This window comes from Spea bombifrons, chromosome 2 (assembly GCF_027358695.1).
Source record: "Spea bombifrons isolate aSpeBom1 chromosome 2, aSpeBom1.2.pri, whole genome shotgun sequence".
Lineage (NCBI taxonomy): Eukaryota > Metazoa > Chordata > Amphibia > Anura > Pelobatidae > Spea > Spea bombifrons.
This window is the reverse complement of record NC_071088.1, coordinates 33,957,074-33,975,486: the sequence shown is the minus strand read 5'-3', so window position 1 is coordinate 33,975,486 and position 18,413 is coordinate 33,957,074. Positions and strand designations below refer to the sequence as shown.

Below are 18,413 nucleotides of genomic sequence, written 5' to 3'. Positions count from 1 at the left end.
AATTCTCCAGTACAGAATGCCTGTGGGTCCAAGGTGTAGACTCAGAGTACTTATCTCTTTTATCACTGAAATACTGCTTTCACCAGCACAGAATATCAGTCTTAGTTTCCCTTTGCTCAGTTTGGCATAGAGCAACCAGACTGATTAAAAGCCATTAACCCTAATAAAGTAATTTGCTGTTACCTAATGTGAGAATGGAAAACATCCCTGGCTTAAGTGCTCACTCTCTACCGAAGTATTAAATCCTTTAAGCTTGATTATGTAACAGAGTTATGTCAGGGAAAATCCGAGTTGATCTTCATAATATTATATCATATGCTGTAAACAGTAAAAGTTGCCTAGCTTCATAAAAACATATACAGTAAAGTAATGATCACCTCTGCCAAGACATACCACATAAATACAAAAGTTTACAAATCTTTATAAAAACAAATTTGCAAGTTCTATAAGTAAAAATGGATATAGCTGTAATGGTCATCTTCAGGACCTTGGAGCTTTTGTTCGGATGGAATGAAGAAGAGAGACTTCTAAATTTGCTAAAATGTATGTGACACTACATTTTATTCTATATTGGCCCAACAAGAGGTATAAGGTTTGAGTAAAGACTCCGATAGTCAAGTGTGGTAACACTAGTCTTCTAGAGGTGACTATGGAGGTGACAATGGAACCCTTTGGTGAGACTGTCAAACTGCCAGGGGGCTTGTCTTTGGTGTGATTATAGATTTGCACCAGTACCCATAAAAAATACAGTATGTGTTACACAAGATATTGGTTATTGCCTCTTTGATAGTATAGAATCATCATCCTTTGTTTACAGAGTACGTTTCACAGCAAATGCACCAAAAATGACTGTGTAATTGCCATTGGATAAACCTATCATATTCAAAGACCCATCTGCATTAAGAATCTGCACTAAGGATGCTACACCCTCAAGAATAGACATTCATGAAGTCTCTTATGAAAGTGTTGACTTTGGGTCAATAATTATTACCTCATAATGTTATTATATAGATGCCAGGCCCTATGCCTCTAATGCATAGACATTAACGTCTAAAGGAACCAATCAGTTGCGAGAAATTTCAGATCATGGAGGAAGTGTCAGGTATGTGCTTTGTTTTTTACTTTTTTCGTTGTGGAAAATACATATGAAAATACAGAGGATTAGGGTTACTCACAAAGCACTTTGTTATGCATTCTTCTTCTTCTAGATGTCAGGGCCATTAAACTCTCCCTTTATGTTGATGTTGAAGAATCCACAGAATTGATACTTTAGAATAGATACCCAAGGGTGGATGATCTGTGACAGTGCAGGTATCATACTTAATCCTCACAGACCATTGTAATCAAATCAAAGCTGCAAAACCAACCCCTCCTGCCTTCAGAGCTGCCAAAGTAGCCAAAAAAAAACACCTGAATTCAAAGCAAATTAACTATTCACACTAAACCCTAAGAAGTGTTAAGCTTCACTGTTGAACCAACAATTCTTACAGCCAGTGATTGACTTGGGAGCTCATAATGACTTGATAAAGGCTACATCATTTCTGTTGGTGTGTGTATGTGTGTGTGCATGCACATGACACGTGTGAGGTCCTACACACTCAAGCTTGCCATCGACCATTCTTCTGATGTCCAGTCTATGCCTTTTCAAAGGGACCTCAGATCGATTCTTGGGTTTTTGAATATACCCTCCCCAGGCAGTTATTTCAAAGGGTCACTTTGCAGCAAGTTTTCATTAGCAAATACAGATTTATATACACAGATTGACCAGGAAGAGAAATAGCACGTTAAGACTCTAAAATCAAGAAGAGGTTCACAGAGTTGAAGATGAAGGCATCCCACAAAATAACAGGGCAGATGAATAGTCAGAAATGAATGACAGATTGATACTTCTTATATAGAGGCAGAACACACCTCTATTTATTGTTTTGTTACATGAAGGGTTACTGCGTCAATGATTTTGATATGTAGCTTTTTGGATTCTAGGGGATCTTGGTACATAATTAATTATTCTCCAGACAGTGTCTATATATCATCTTTAGCTGTCACATATTCTCCAGGAAAGGAATCTCTGGCTTGCACATCTCCATGGGAATCCTGTTCTTGTTCATTATGCAAAAACATATATCAATGTTTGGTGGTGTGCAAAACATGCATTTTCTAATACGTTTAAGAAAACCAGATGATCCGAAGACAAAAAGCCCCTTTGGATTAAAGCACCTGTGCTAGACATCTTAATCATGGATTATTCTGAAGCTGCTGACATATAACCATGAAAAAGTTTGGAGCAGAACTTGGACCATTGTGGCTTACAATTTTCATTTGAAACCTGTTTAAATGCTGCTATTGGCATCTCAGCCATTAATAATGGTGGCACTTCAATTTTCTTGTGCAGCAGGCTACATCAGGCAATAACTGTGACTAGTTGAGCAGAGGACCTGAATATGAATATTTTCAGTGCAGCTCTGGCTGGCTACGTCGATAGGACATATTCTGCCAAGGTAGATGCATGCTTGCCTATCTCTTTCACGCAGATGAGCACATGAAAAGGAATCACCTATCGTTCCCTTAACTGTACACGTTCAATAATCTATCACTAGGTCCATATTTCTAAAATAATGATTTGCCCACAATTATGTGTCACTATTGTGTTAAGTGCGCATATGCCCAATTCAGGCACTGTATATTATCAGAAGGGTAGTCTACAGACTATCTTCATTGTTATGCTGCAAAAATACCCAGGCATGCGGACTGTAGTATGGGGTTATAAAGCCTGTGTATTGTGGGAGTACCTGTGCATGATTTCAGAAGCTGCTCATTTGAAACCAACATGTTTATTGGAAAACACTGTTCTGTTTGCTACAAAGTTTCCCTTTCTTCCAAATTCTTAACCTCTTAGTGAAAGTGACCAAATATTGTATTATCGTACTGAAATCTCCCCAAATTTGATGCTGTTTTTTTTAAAATGTATTATAACAGAACAATTAGCGTGTTTGCTCGATTATAAGACGACCCTGATTATAAGACGACCCCCCAAAATCTGAATATTAATTTATGAAAAAAAGAAAAAGCCTGAATATAAGACGACCCTTAAAGTGAGACAGGTCACTTAATAGTTTTTGTGAAGCAACAACTTATCGTGTCAAAAGCTTCCCAGATTGATTAAAGATGTTTCAGTCGTGCATAGAATCATATAACATTATTGTATCCGAATTTCGTTCAATAGTCATGAAAATTTTTCTTAGCTTGATCAATCCTTGAACCAATGACATAGTGAATGCAATTACAATTACACCACACAATACAACTGTTGTAAGTTAAGTATGGCTCACTGGCTTCCTTAAGGAGGAAAAAGGACTGGTACCATGTAAGAACAGTGCCAAAGAGTGCCCAAGTGGAGTTTCAGGAAGTTCACTGAAGTAGTGGCTGTCTCCCTGATCTGTTGCAAAACAAGAAAACTATGGCACTGTTCATCTAAACCAGCGGTTTGTGGGTCGGAAAACACATATTTCACAATATATAATTACATAATTTTATGGTTGGGGGTCACCACAACATGAGGAACTGTATTAAAGGGTCGCGGCATTAGGAAGGTTGAGAACCACTGATCTAAACAGTCAGGTCCCTATGCAAGTCAGCCATTGCTGCTCTTGTTTGGAACAGCAGGAGGCAAACTCCAGAGCATTTGCCCCACAGAGGAATGGTGTGTGAGAAGCTGATACATTCCACAGGCTATAAGAATCTCAGTATAAATTTAACTAAACACACTTATACCTGGTGTGAATCTAAGCATGTTAGACCCACTGCTGCAGGCATGCCCTCTCTGCATACACACCATGCACACTTCTCAGCGCCCCCAGGCAGGCACATTCTCTCTGAACCCAGACCCGTTAAGGGCTGGCACCCTGGTAACTAACTTACACACTAGCACACACTCACTATAACACATACTTACTAAAACACAAACGGCCTCTCACATACTAAAACATACTCACTCTAAGTCATACCCCACTCTGTCAATCACAGCGTACTCTCTCACACCCTTACCTTGCCTGAAGCTCCTCATTATAGCTGTGTTTTTATCATGGAGGTTACATAACATTGCATTATGTGACCCTATTGCCCTCTCACCTCCAAGAGTGGGCTGACCCTGATCAGCCCACCCCTGACTCCGACCCTTTATGGTCAAATACTCAGCACACATCACTTCCTGGAGCACCTTGTGTGAGGTGGGTATGCATTCAGACATGCCGCATTGTGGGTCTGATTTGCACATAGTAGGGGAAGATCACATATTTCTGAATAGTGAACTGGAACCTCAAAAATTGGGAAGGCCCCAGGTAAATAAAGACAGATGTGTGGCATGTACCTGTGAGTATATAATAATAATAATAAATAAATAATAACCAAGCTTCTTTTTCATATAGCTGGACAGCATGCAAGAGGTTTCTTTGGATTACCTGTTGTGTAGCACGTACAGGTGAGGTCACACGCCCTTCTGCTTTATGCTACTATATCTTTTTTTTTATCTTTCTCTGTGTTATCATTTAGATTACATGACCCTTCGTACTCAGCAGTTCCGCAGAGATAGAAGTGTGACAGACAGTTCAACCGTAGGATGTCTGGTTCATGCATACTCAACCTTTGAACACCAGATATGAATGGAGCGCTTTGTGATTTTGCAAGATTTCCCATTGTCAAATGCAAATGCCATTGCAAAGCTATTCTCCAGCACATGTGGCCACTTGTCCTGATTTTCTAGTTCAACGTACAGTTACTTTTTTAGACCAATATCAGGTAACATAGAAAGCACTATTCATATTTCTTGTTTCATAATTCATTATTTGTGGATTTCTTCCCATGGGTGTATTAACAATGGGGCAAAAGCTCTAGAGGGTCCCGCTAAAAGACTGACCTATAAATAAATCTCTTTGGTCATGGCACTCGGAAGGATAGCACCCTACGGATGAGAACAATGAAGGTAAGCCAGAGTCCTTGAGCCCTACTGTAGAGGAACCAGGTCTAACATTTTAGGTCCAGATTGTCATTGTGGGTGAAATGGGTCTGATGTACCGATAGATAACTATGAGTAAACTTTTGCGACAGTTCTGAGAGGGCACTCACTGCAGGAAAGTTGTACTCACTTACAGAATGAGGAGTGAGATACAGTATTACTATTTTTACTGAAATTAGACTTTTGTTCTAATAACTTGACACCTTTGAAAATGTACTGCAGTTATTGAATAATAATTATATATGTCTATATTAGCTAAAGATTCCTTGGAACTGGTAAATGCACTTGTAATCATTTCCTTTTTGTCCCTTTGAATGGAAATAAAATGAGGAAATCAAAAGCAACTAACATAAGTATACCTACAGTATAACAAAAAATATAGAATGTAAAAAAAGAACAGATTTAAAAGGGAGACTGATTTAGATTACAGAAAACTGGAACAAATAGTTTTTTTTTACATTTTATTTTTGAGCCTCCTTTTATTTATTTGACGATTATTCGTGCTCCTATTACTTTCATTTTTTATGTTTTGATAATGCTAATAGCATTGCATTGCATAAATGGAAATTTGATTTAACATAAAATCTTATTACAAAACACTACAGTTAAAAACACCGAAAATTGCTTTAAAAAGCTTAAATACTTTATAAGACAAATTCATCTAATTTCCAAGCTTATTGCTGTTCATCAGTGATTTGACCCCTATAATGGAAGAAGCAGCCAGGAGACAGAATTTGAGCTGAAGATATTGAACAATTGTGTAATCAAGCTCAGGAAGGTACAAGGGTAGCTCTTATGATGTAACACAATCCAAAATGAATAACCAATTCCTCTAAAATTAAAATAAGTTAAATAAAGGATAAGGAATGTCTTTTTTGGCAATTTAATGAGAAATGTAAAAAAAATGTAATATATCATATTATGCTTGACTTACAAAAAACTTCTCCTTTACAGCATTCAACTTCATTTTTTAAAGTTGTTTTGTACAAAAAAAGGAAAAAATAGGAACAACTATTTCATTTGTTAAAATGTAATATTTTTAGATCCCCTTTGTTCACATTTGTAAAATACACATACAAAAAAAATGCATAGTCACATTTCCTCAAATTACAACACTTATTATACACTCTAAGAGAAAATATTTTGCTCCGTGGGACTTCCCTATTAAATCCCCCACGGGCATCAATATCTTTCATAAGCCTTAGCACAGACACTCGTGTCCTTGTACAATCTTGGTGAATGTAACTAATTAGTTTCACAATATCACTTGCACTATTTCATGTTTGTAACTGTCCACACTGCATGTATTTCCCCTCCATGACACACAAAGCAATCCCCTAGCCTTCATTCTCACACAATTTAACATTTCATTCTAACTTGTGAAAGTTGTTGCTCTTGTGCCAGTCAACTGACCCATTTTCATGTTTGTTTTCATGTTCAGTGATATACCATGCCTGCAATGTACAAGCATATGATGGAGCCCTTCCCAACGTACACTACTGAGCCTGCTACTTTTTGATTAACACATTTTTTTCTGAAAAGCAAATTAAGATAGCCTTACCTGAGCCAATGAATTATATTTTCTGAACAACCAGATCACCAGAAGCATACACAAGCTGTAACAAACAAAATATAATATAATTTTGCATATCATTATCCACTGGTTACAAATACATTAAAGTACATTTTATCAGAAATACAAATTAGATGTTAACGTTGTAAATGACTAATGTCGCTGGAAACGGCTGATTTTAATGGAATATCTTCATCTTCATAAAGAGGCCCTTTATCAGCAACCATCACTCCTGTGTTCCAATGCAAAAGTGACCTCAAACTTTTGAATAATAGTGGTGCGTAGTTAAAAGTCACTTTTATGTTACTGGTCACACATTTAGTACATCGTTCAGTTGTCATGGAAACACAAAGAATGCGTATCCAGACACATACGGCATTTTAACAAAAAAACAAGGCCTCCTAGTCGAAACATAAATGTTACTGTTCTGGAAACAAAGAAATAAAGAATGAATCAAATTCTTTGCAAGTTCAAGTGCTTTGGATCTGCATGTGTTAAACGAATGCTAAAACTGAATGAACTAAAACCTGTTGTGTATTTACCACACCGCTGCCCTCGGCCCAGCCGCATCCACCATCTTGCCATCACTCTTTTGTAACTGTCCCATTGTGCAGAGCAGACCAGGGGTGCTGATAAGCCAAATAGGGCGACCTGCCTTCGGTATTGGGGAAAAGAGCAATGTTGCCAAAGTACAGAAAACACTGCTGACTAGATTATAAACTATAAGCCAAGCAAAGAATGGGAATGGCCAGTGCAGCTAGGAGGCCCTCTGCTTCCCATATCAGACTCAGTAGGATGGCAACTGAATGGGCAAAAACCATATATGAGTTTTGGCTTCATTGCCATACTGGATTCTACCTTCTGTAACCTGATCTTTACAAGTCGATTCTCAATGACAGCTTATTTTTACTGCAGAAAATTGTATTTTAATAGAGATCTTCTTACCAGCCAATTAACGAGAATGTAGCTGTTATACTTTTCACAGTGGCAATTGTCACCTATAACAGAAAAACAAAGAAAAAAATAAAGGCAAGGCCACCAACAATAGTTACATAGTACATCACAACCATTGGCACACTGGGTCACGTAAAACTAGAATGGCCCCTTTTACAGCTTTTATATCAATGGATTATTTAAATGAATGGATTTTCCCCTGTGTAATTTAGAGAGATCATTACTGATTATTAATAAGCAGAGAGTGTAGTGCAAAATGTAAAGTGTGGTCTGGTTGCCATAGCAACTAGAGGAATGGTTCAAGCAGCAGGAACATTTTATTAATTGCTAATGACTGGCTCGATCCAGGCACTGGGCTCTACCCGAAAGCAATAGGGACAGAGCCAGTTTAAGGTTCCATTGGGCCCCATCAGGATACAAAAAAAACCTTAACTCCCAATCCTTACACATAATTAAACAGCGTTACTGGCCATATATTACTTGCTGTGGTCAATGTCAAGTAGCCTAGTATGCTATATATTATAAGTCTTCCTATGGATATCCATTAGATGTCATATGGATGACCACAAGGAAACGTGACCCCCTTTTTCTCCTTGCTACGTTAGGCGTATGGTGATCGAAATGTCTTGTGATCATAATGCAGCGATTCTGAATTTCAATGTTGCATCATTTATTCATATGCCGATTTATTTTCTGTCTTTCTCACTGCAGTCATTTTATATTCATGGATTTGGCTTCTAAACACTGTACCTCACAGGGAGTGAGAGAGGCAGCATTTAGAATTCTGCAAATGCTAAGATTTCATGTTTTGATTTTTCTTAAAAAAATTATATTTCATTTAGGCTGCGTATGCTATAAATTTTGGAGGAAAAAAGGTTGTCAGGTAGTATCAATTCTTACGCATTTGGCAAAAAAATAAAAACTTTTTATAAATTACTGTTTGACAGTCAGGTAATTATTGTCTGGAATGAAACAGTTCTTGATTCGTAATAATTTGGTAATTTAGCATAGCATTTCTGGACTGAAACCTTTTGAAATTGTTCTTGCGTTATTACCTTGCCTTGATTATTTCAAAATGGTAATGGGTGATTTCCTGCTGTTGACTTCCCGTTCACAGCATTTTTTTTTTTTTTTTTTAAGACTGAACTCTTTCATTCCCGAGACTCGTCTGTGGTCTAATTTTAAAGTCATTGTTACTTGAGCCGACGATGCCATATATTGTTTTAATGGATTATAACAGGGTGTAAGTCATCATCTTAATGTCATTACCGCAAACATGTGGCCAATAAAGTCATTTCTGCTTGTGCCCTGAAACCAGACTGTGCAGCTAATAAAATGTCACATAGAACTCCGGAGATGTAGATATACATAAATCACTGTGTACCTTAATGGTTTATGGACATCTGCGTGTGAAAAAAAAACTATGGAGACGTACGTGCCACTTTCTTTTTTCAAGCTATTACCTCGCGGGTCCAATGATCATGGCCAATAGCAGCTAGCTTACACCTTAAGCAAGCCCACCATTCTCTGTGGTGGGACCTGCCATCAGGTGAGGCCGTCTGTGCAATAAGACTGTCTCCTACATGTTTTGCCTTGTAAATCTCGTAGCGTGGAATATAAATCTTGTTTTCTCCAAGTAACTCTTCCTCGAAGGGATGCTCTTGAATGAATCATTATGTCTTATTAACGATCCACTGCCATGGAAACCTGCTCCGGCAGCCAGCCAAGAATGCAAGCTGCAAGCGTTTCACTAATTATCGAGTTGATTGTTTGAATAAAAATCGTATCTCTGTCGGCTCTTTATGAGTTAATCATACCCGTCGGTTATTAAAACCATTAGTGTCAAAGGGGTCTATTGAGCTGAAATTCATGGAGGTTCAACTGTTCTTCATTTAATAAGTATTTTTTTTCCCATTCTTTCTCAGCTTCCTGCTTGTGCACGATTTATGAAAGGCAGTCATGCCATTTACAGCCAGCTTGACAGAGAAAATATGACTAACCATTAAAGGGAATTAAATTGGGACTTTTTTGTTATGCCCCTTTAAGTGTAATGTATTCCGTTCACCGTTTTAAGATTCATTTGTGTGAGCAAATAGTTTTCTACTATAGGGACCATGTAAATGACTATGTGGCAATATCTATGTGGCGTTATAACGTTAGATAGAGGCAGTCCCCACATTTAAGCCCAGTCTGTGTGGTTACTGCTACAATTGACAATCTCAAAGGTAAGTTGCAAACAGAATACAATAAAGGGTAGATAAAAAATACAAAGTACAAACCCTAACTGACCACCATTGTGTAGCATAGAAACAGCATCTCATGTAATCATCCAAGAAGCACAGCTGTCTCATTCACAAAGTACCATGTCAAGCTAAAAAGACCTAAATACTCTTCTGTTAAAGTAATATACATCCGAAATTTACAAACGTTTACTGCCATCCATTGCAAAAACAACAAAAATGTAACAATAAATAAGTATATGCCACATGGGAGGTATGCACCACCACCACCACATGTATATATTGATGAAATATTATGTAACTAACTGGAGTAAGAACCACAAAATTACAGAAACATGAATGGTATAGAGCCAAAGGGGAAACATAACATGAACATATTGTGTAAATCCCCAAAGTGTTCTTGTTTGTACATAAAACACCCATTGGGTTTCTTTATACTTGCTGCATTTGCTGGAAGTCAGTCCCTGTGGGTTGGGTGTCATTTCATGAATTTAGTAGATGGGGTGGCTGAACAGGTTAACATTATAGGAATGTAGGTCTTGCACATAGGACTCCTAGTGAGTGCTCACTTGCTTTGCAAGCCAATCAGAGCTATTTAGCACATTTTTTCCTGCTATATTCTGCTTGTCTCCCACATTGCCAATCTTTGCTCTTGGGTGAAACTCTGCACCTGTTCCAGCCATTGAAATGTTCTGTCACCTCCAGTACTGCAACTCAGGATTCCTTCATTTGTGGTTCCATAAATAATCATGGCCCATCCCTTTTACCTGTCTATGCCATAGTACTGTACCCTGCTCTACATCCTAATCAAATAATCTAAATATTTCATTCCTGCTATTTCTTCCTGTCTGTGTTACCGCCTTATTTGGTGACAGCCAACTGGTTCTGGTATTCTTTGCTAAAGTATGGGAAGAAAATGGGAGATAACATGAAGACAAGAAATGAGCTATGTTTGCTCTGACATCTCTGGACGCAGATCTCAGTTTAGATATTTTAAGATTAAAAACAGGCTCTGACTTTTAGACCAAATACACCTAAAACAATTAGACTCTTTGGCAATGAATAAACACAAACTGTAGGCAGTTTCCTTAAAAGAATATGGTTAATGTATGGCTAAAAGCTATTGAGATGCCAGTTATTCATTAAATGTTATAAATTATTTTTGGCAAGACATCTTAGTCGTTGTCTTTACGGGTAATGTGCCATTATATGACAACATAAAAAAGTAGTGATATAATGCTCATTTAATAGTATTCGAGTTAAACGGAAGCACTAAATCAGGCCCATTCACTAAAATGAGAGTCAATTCAAGATAGCAGATAATGTGAGTTGGACTAAAGCATGTAGATAAGGGAACGTGTAGCTTGTGTTCAGGTGAACGAACGCTAAGAGTGTCTATGGGTTGTTTTAAAGCAGAGAGTTGGCAGGTATATCACTGTAGGGTGGGAACAGATCACACTGCTAAACAATAAACAACAAGTTTCTGAATCTTTGCTAATTGGCAATCAAAAAATTACTTATGTATGAATATGCTTCTCCTGTTCGTTGAGGCTTCTGATTAAAAGGTCAATTGCTTCTCAGTCACTGCATAATCAGGTGTGTCCTGTAGTTAGCAATAGCAATAGAGGAAACAAAATCTTGTTTTACTACTAAGGGATTTTCTGCTTTAATCTCCTCGCTTTGTTGTATACATCTGAACTTTAACATGCTATCTGTGAATCTTGCTTCATAATGCATGTAGTCAGAACTGGCGTTTAGAGAAGGTGTCATTCTTCATTTTTATTATATACACGCTCAGCAATGTATTTAACTTGGGTGCTGCCCTAGGCCTGACACGGGGCACCACACCAGCAACAAACAGGACATTGGTGCAGTCCTCAATAGTGTAAATGGGCTGGTTTAGCAGATCAAAGATCTCCATTGTAACAGTTGATTGATCTGCAGCACAGCTGGGTGCCTGATAGCTTAATGGGGTTATCTGCCTTTTGCAGCAGAGGGGCTTCCCTCTCTTCCTGCCTCTGCTGTATTTATGGTAATTTATGGCATATAGACATGCTTCCTCATTCACAATCATTGTGTGGTTACCCTCATTAATTTACAGAAACATAAAAAAGTTCAAAAAAAAAACCAATATTCACAGTAACAAAATAAATTCACATGGATAAAGTGCAAAGTATACACAGGATATACCCTATATCTGTTTCTCAGCGTAACAAACCAGTAGGCAAGATCAACAGTTACACCCTCATAGAGACTTTTGTAATGAAATAGCAATCATACACCCCCAGGTGAATAGTCATTTTGTTTTATTTGGTGATGTCACTGTCTGAAACCTGTATGACATATTTGGATACTCTCCAAAGGAGCCCCCATCCATTTTTATGGGTTTGCGCCATTGTTCCTGGCCTGTATGTTAGAAAGCTTTCGAAGAACCTTTCCTCCTGTGCCTCGCCCTACAGCATCCTTTGTTAATTGCTTCCGTACCTCAGACAACCAGGTGTATGACACATTCCATAAAGTACTACACCTCTCTCACAGGCATTTTACGCCTTTATTACAATTTGTTGAATGTTTGTTTGTTTTTTTTGTTTATTGGCTGTCCAGTATTCTTGCACAGAGCACATCCTTAATCTGTCTCTACGAGCAGGACAGAATTCATGGGAAACATCAATGTAAGTAACAAGGGTAACACTGAAGCTTTCACTAATTAAATGCTTCCATCTGGGAATGATTTAGTTTCTCTACCTGCATCCGCTTGAGAGGGTTCATAAAACCGAGGGGTCAGTGTAACAGTGTCAAGTTAACAGGATGGACAAATGTTTTTAAAATGCATTAAAACGAAAGGTCGGATGAAACACTACACACAATATAACGTTTTGTGTAGTATGCCTGGTCTGGGAGCGTTAAAAGCATATCTTCCCATTTACAGTATCATGGTTCATTGAAATCTAAACAACCTGAACGCTAAAGGTTTGAATGGCCTCTAACTTGAAGAACGCCATGCTTGCTGTCAATAAACAAGCTCTAGGTAGAGTAATATCAGTTCATTATGATTAGATCATTTAGTCTCGTAATTGAGCAGACACAACACACTGGGTTACAACGAAGCAGCAGGAATGTATACAAGGAAACATATGCATGCAATGTGCCAGAAGGGCTTCTTATAAGAGAGAGTTCCACCTCTGGTCCTCTAATCCAAAAATATACTATTACATTATGTTTTTAAACTATACTTACCACAAAAGGTGTGTATACTACAGGCTACTAAGCACATCATTCAAATTGGCTTGATTACTTTAGTATGTTTAGGTAAAATTGTAAACATGCATAGTTTACCTTTTATAAGGATATATTAAGGGAAAACACATTTCTTGCCAAACCATGTATATATATATATATATGTGTGTGTTTAAAGATGTAATATAAACATATTACAACATGAAAAGGTATTATAACATTTTTAGTCTGGTAGCATTTGATTCCACAACTCCTTAGAGACTCGCATATATTTTCACAGAAGGTAATAAATTACATGCATAAACATCCCACATACTGCAAGAAGGCACGTTATGTAGATCAGCAACATGTCAAACGTATATGTGATCTGGGGAAAAAATGGCCAACCGGGTCACCCTATTGAAAAAAAACAGCAATGCTAAGATATAACCTGCTTTTGAAGTTAGAATTTTATGTGGGATTTCTTCTGATATAAAGTGCATTTTTCTGAGGATCGGCCATTAATAACCTTTTTTAGAGCACACTTAGCTCATCATGCACTTCCAATCCTTCTTCACACTTTAGTTTTTTCTTCCTATTACTAACCCTAGCCCTTTTAGACTAGGTGGTAATATCGATTTTTTTTTCGACTCCTGGTCTAAAAGGACAAAGAAAATGGCCACGGTGGAACGGGATTCCATCTACCAAGAACCCACTCAGAATACAGTTTTGGTTTTAAATTAATTCAACTTTAAACCAAAGAGCATGTGACATATTGGTATAAAATGTCTGTATTCCATGAAATACTTGATTATCTTGGATAGTTTCTTTTTGTTTAAAATATAAATTTCTCCTATTTTTGTCATTCGCTCGAATCTTAATATGTATAAATGAAATTCCCTGTTGTGAATTAAAATTCACATCCCCAAGACCTCTCAGTATGTTAAGTTACATGCCAGCATAGGTCAAATGGAGAAATAGGAGAACTTTTGTTCTTGAGTCACAAATGTATTTTTTATTGGCACAAAAGTCTATAATTTCCCAATGAACTCATGAACTGGAAATTACTAAACTAAAAAATTAATCCACAGCCAAAGAATAATTTATAGCTTTTAAATAGTACCTGGATAGAAGGAATTACATGCATTATATACTTAGACGATTCATTACTCAGAAAATTGGGCAAAAATCTACAACTCAAATTATGAGTTTCTGATAGAGAGAGGCAAAATGTCCCATGAATATGAACATTTAACACAGTTTCTAAGTTGGTGCCATCTTTAACCATATAAAATAAGTAATATAAGCATAGTTTGTGTATCAGTTGTAGTTGGAATACTTCGGGACGGTAACAATTTATAAGAGCAACAAGCAACTAAAATGAAAATAAATAAAATTAGGTTAACAATGTAAGAGCACGTGGTTGTACCCAAGTAACTCATTCTAAACCGACAGTCATGTCCAAAGTTTGTGAGTCGGTGACTCAATTAAATAGCAAATTGCAATGATTCCAGACTGTCAATGGAAGTATGAGCATTAGTCTTTGCCACACTGATCACAAATGATTTCCACACAGTGCTGATCAGCTCATGTTAAGTGGTGCCCAGCAGTATGGGGGGGTTTGAAAATCACAAAGAGGAATCCCTGACATAACAATGTTACCATAATTCATACAAGATCTTTACTACAGTTAGTTTATTAAGTATTATCCTAATGTTATTTGAAAAAATATACATATCCTTAAAAAACTCCCAAAGCTACATTGGGAGTGATATTTAAATAGAAAAACAGAAATCTGGTCTGTCTAGTCTGCCGATTTTTTCCTTCTGTAAAGGCTTGACCCTTAATCAATCCTTGGACTCCTCTCACGTTTAGGATAGCCATACGACTATGCCATACACGTTTAATTTCCTCACCCTATTGGCCCCCACCATTTCTACTCTGAGGCTGTTCAACTTATCCTCTCAGTAAACCAAAACGTCCTTACGTGGGGTTAGCCACGGATAAGTAAAACCTTTCATCGTTCCTCTTATTATATATAATTAACAATAGAGATAGTGTGTTTTTAGGGCTGGGTCAGAACATCCAAGGGCAGTGGATAAAGTTAATGGTCACATAATGGGAAAGGACACGTAATGAGTAAAGTAACTACAGGCTAATTACTGAAAGCTAGTGAAATGCCTACTAATACCTCTATCCCCCACCTAACTTATGACTCCTCTAAAATCACTGCTTTCTCACCAAATCATTACAAATCTGTCCAGTACTTTCCAGTAGTCAGCTGGCCAATGAAATGACACCAAGGAGCAGCTTCACCTTTACTTATTACTTGTTACCTCTTCTGGGCACCAGGTTACTAAGATGGAACAAACAAACACAAGAATAGACGCAAACCTGAAATGTTTGATGTGTCTACATAACCCCTCTCCTCAGGCAAGAATTAGCAAGAACAAAAGACGACGCTCTGCCATTGAATAACACCTATAATGGTATAAAAGAACTTATCAGGAAGTTTCTATGGCAACACCACACCTACCAACTGATACATAATGGAATTAGATAAAATTTGTTTGAAGGTCATACTGTTCATTTCAAGGTGCACAGAACTTTTACTGTTTAATTAAAAAGGGAATTGTGAAATAAACGAGTCAAAGGACTTTCACTACTAAACAAAACATTAATCCAGCATTTGTTTTTTTTTTATAAAGGTTACAAATAATCAAACCAATCTTTTGCTTGATTTTACATCTTTTAAAATTAATGTTATGTTTCCCAAATCCTATATTTTATAGTCCTTTACAATCTATTTAATGGTATTTAAACACTCAAAAAACAATTCATGCATATATATATATATATATATATATATATATGTACACATGTGTGTGTGTATCTATATTTATACATAATTAAACCGATATATACACATACATACACACACATATATATATATATATATATATATACTTATTGTTGATTATTTCAGACACGTACAGACATGTAACGATGAGAAGAGGGAAGAACTCCAGAACAGGAAATTGATTAGATAATATTGGCCTCACCATAGACTGATATCATCTTCACCAAGTTCAACTCTTATACTAAATATGTCAAACAAAAAGAAGCTATAGGTAGTTTCAACAAACTTATTTATGGACGGGTGCCGGCATCTATACATCTCATCCTGTTCAGGTTCCCCAATGTGCGACAATCATCCTACCGCGTGTTTCTATGTGTGTGTTTATGTGTATTTGTATATATGTGCATTATATGTGTGTGTGTGTGTGTGTGTGTGTGTGTGTGTGTGTGTGTGTGTGTGTGTGTGTGTGTGGGGAGTGCCGAATAGAAGTTAGAAGGGAGAACAGACACATAGCAGCATGGCACAGCACATCACTTCATCTTTTATTTGGGCCTTTTTAGCGATTTTAGTGATTGTGGTGGAAATCACCTGGCGACTGCAGCGCAGTACATGCATCGATAAGTAGAAAAAGGTAGTGCTTGGCTTTAAGTACATTTTCGGTTTACATCCATGATCTGGACCCCATTGCGTGTGTTAATATGCTATACGCCTGTAGTTGCTCCAGGGCCCAAAGCTCCTTAATCTGGCCATGATGGCAACAGTTTCCGTTCAAAAGACTCTACATGGCATTGGGGTGATTAACCTTACTGTAACTCAAACACAATTATTAATATATAAAGAAACCATAAACCACACAAAGGATATTGAGCCTTTAAGCCGGGACTCCACATGCTCCCAGGATGAGACAGTCACGCCGAGTGACGTGCAATATAACGCTTATCACCTTAAAACCATTTTTACTGCATATTGTATGTTTTTAGCGTTAGCATACATCATTGTGTTTGGTTCTTCATTTTGTTTTGGCGGACATGTAAGTTCTGCACCGGATACATATGCCTCAGAGAGCTGATTAATAACAGGATAAACCCAGTTACCTGATACAGCAAAATGAATACAATTATGACATATACACGTGTAAGCGGATTTCACAAAGTTAATCCCTTAGAATTTTGACTGATGGGGAGAAGAAAAAAAGGCCAGTCCCTGCTAAAGGCTCTTGGGAGGTATGTGATTAGTAACATAATGGTAATTGTGCCTTCCTATAACTGGGTGAACGGGGCGCATGCCCCTCTATACCAAGAAATTCAGAGCAACTGGCAACTTGTTAATCAGTAGTTTAATGAGGATGGCGAATACACGTAAGCGGAATATTTCTGATGACGTCACACATTCTAAGCCACTGTGTGATAAAGCGGCCTAAACAGAACTCCTGTAAATGAATAAAACATCTTAAAGGGGAATACCGTATATCCTCCGCTGTTGTATTGTTAATGTTGTTTTACAGTACGCGCGCAATAAACGCTGAGTACCATTTAAAGCAGGCCGCACCGGGGCAGAACGGGTTAAACGCAAGCGCGTACGAGTGCCCATACGCCAGGGCGCTGCAATATCTCGGGAGCGCGCACGCTCTACTCACGCATTGAATACTGCTGGAGGACCGCGGGCTGAATAAGGTGCAATTCTGCTCCCCCATAGTGAAAGGGTGGCGGGTTAACCCCGGCGGCTCCCGCTGACGTACTTGGCTCTCTCGCCTCTTTATTGATGCTAATCTCTGCCAGGAAGGGGGGTCATCTTCCAAACGGCTAGCGCGCATGCGCACAATGTATGCCTGTGACAGCCGCCGGTCCAGATCTGCGTGGATGGTGTAACCGGATGCTTGTTATTTGGGCCTTTTGGATGATTACGTAAATATATCCCTTACTAACCCAATAAAAGTGTAAAAAAGAGCTCCACAGCCCCGCTAAAGATGGATGCATGTAAGAGTACTTTGTGGGTACTAAAATATGTATCCTTTTAAAAAGGTACTGCTTTTGTAGCTGCCCTTTTCCTCTGTGGTCCCATAATTCTTGCTACGGAGTGGCAGCATTACGTGTATATATATATATATATATAACTGTTAAACATATCCTTGTACAGTGCTATGGTGGAGCTATAAAACAATAAATTATAATAATAAACATGGCCAGATTTCTTACCTATTTGAGATGGCTGGCTATGAAGCCGCATTTGTCTGAAGGATAGTATGGGTTTTCCTATATATATATATATATATATATATATATATATATATATATATATATATTATTTTTGCAGGATGACAGACATGTTTTGAATACATTTTAACAGTAATTAGAGGTCAGCCTTATCCGCCTGCTGACAATCGTATCTGAAGATGCGTGATATTTCATTTATTTAGTGGATATATATTTGGCACGTAAGCTTCGATAGCAATTTGTTGTTATAACCTGGAATGCGTTTTCGGTTTCTGCCATGAAATCCTAACCTTTAAATACATTAATATCTGCTGCTTTCCTGATATATCAAGTTCTACAAGTCTAA

General features: G+C 37.7%; 1 protein-coding gene across 1 annotated transcript in view; it reads right to left on the bottom strand.

Moving 5' to 3' along the window:
- Positions 1-17,621, bottom strand: part of LOC128474981 (uncharacterized) — a 164,057-nt gene extending 146,436 nt beyond the window's left edge. Inside the window, exons 1-3 of the mRNA XM_053457435.1 lie at positions 17,491-17,621; positions 7,530-7,582; positions 6,573-6,627 (exon numbers count right to left, since the gene is read on the bottom strand). Coding sequence (XP_053313410.1) covers positions 6,573-6,627; positions 7,530-7,582; positions 17,491-17,547 — 165 coding nt within the window. The 5' untranslated portion in view covers positions 17,548-17,621. The remainder of the gene's footprint in view (positions 1-6,572; positions 6,628-7,529; positions 7,583-17,490) is intronic.
- Positions 17,622-18,413: the final 792 nt, after the last annotated feature.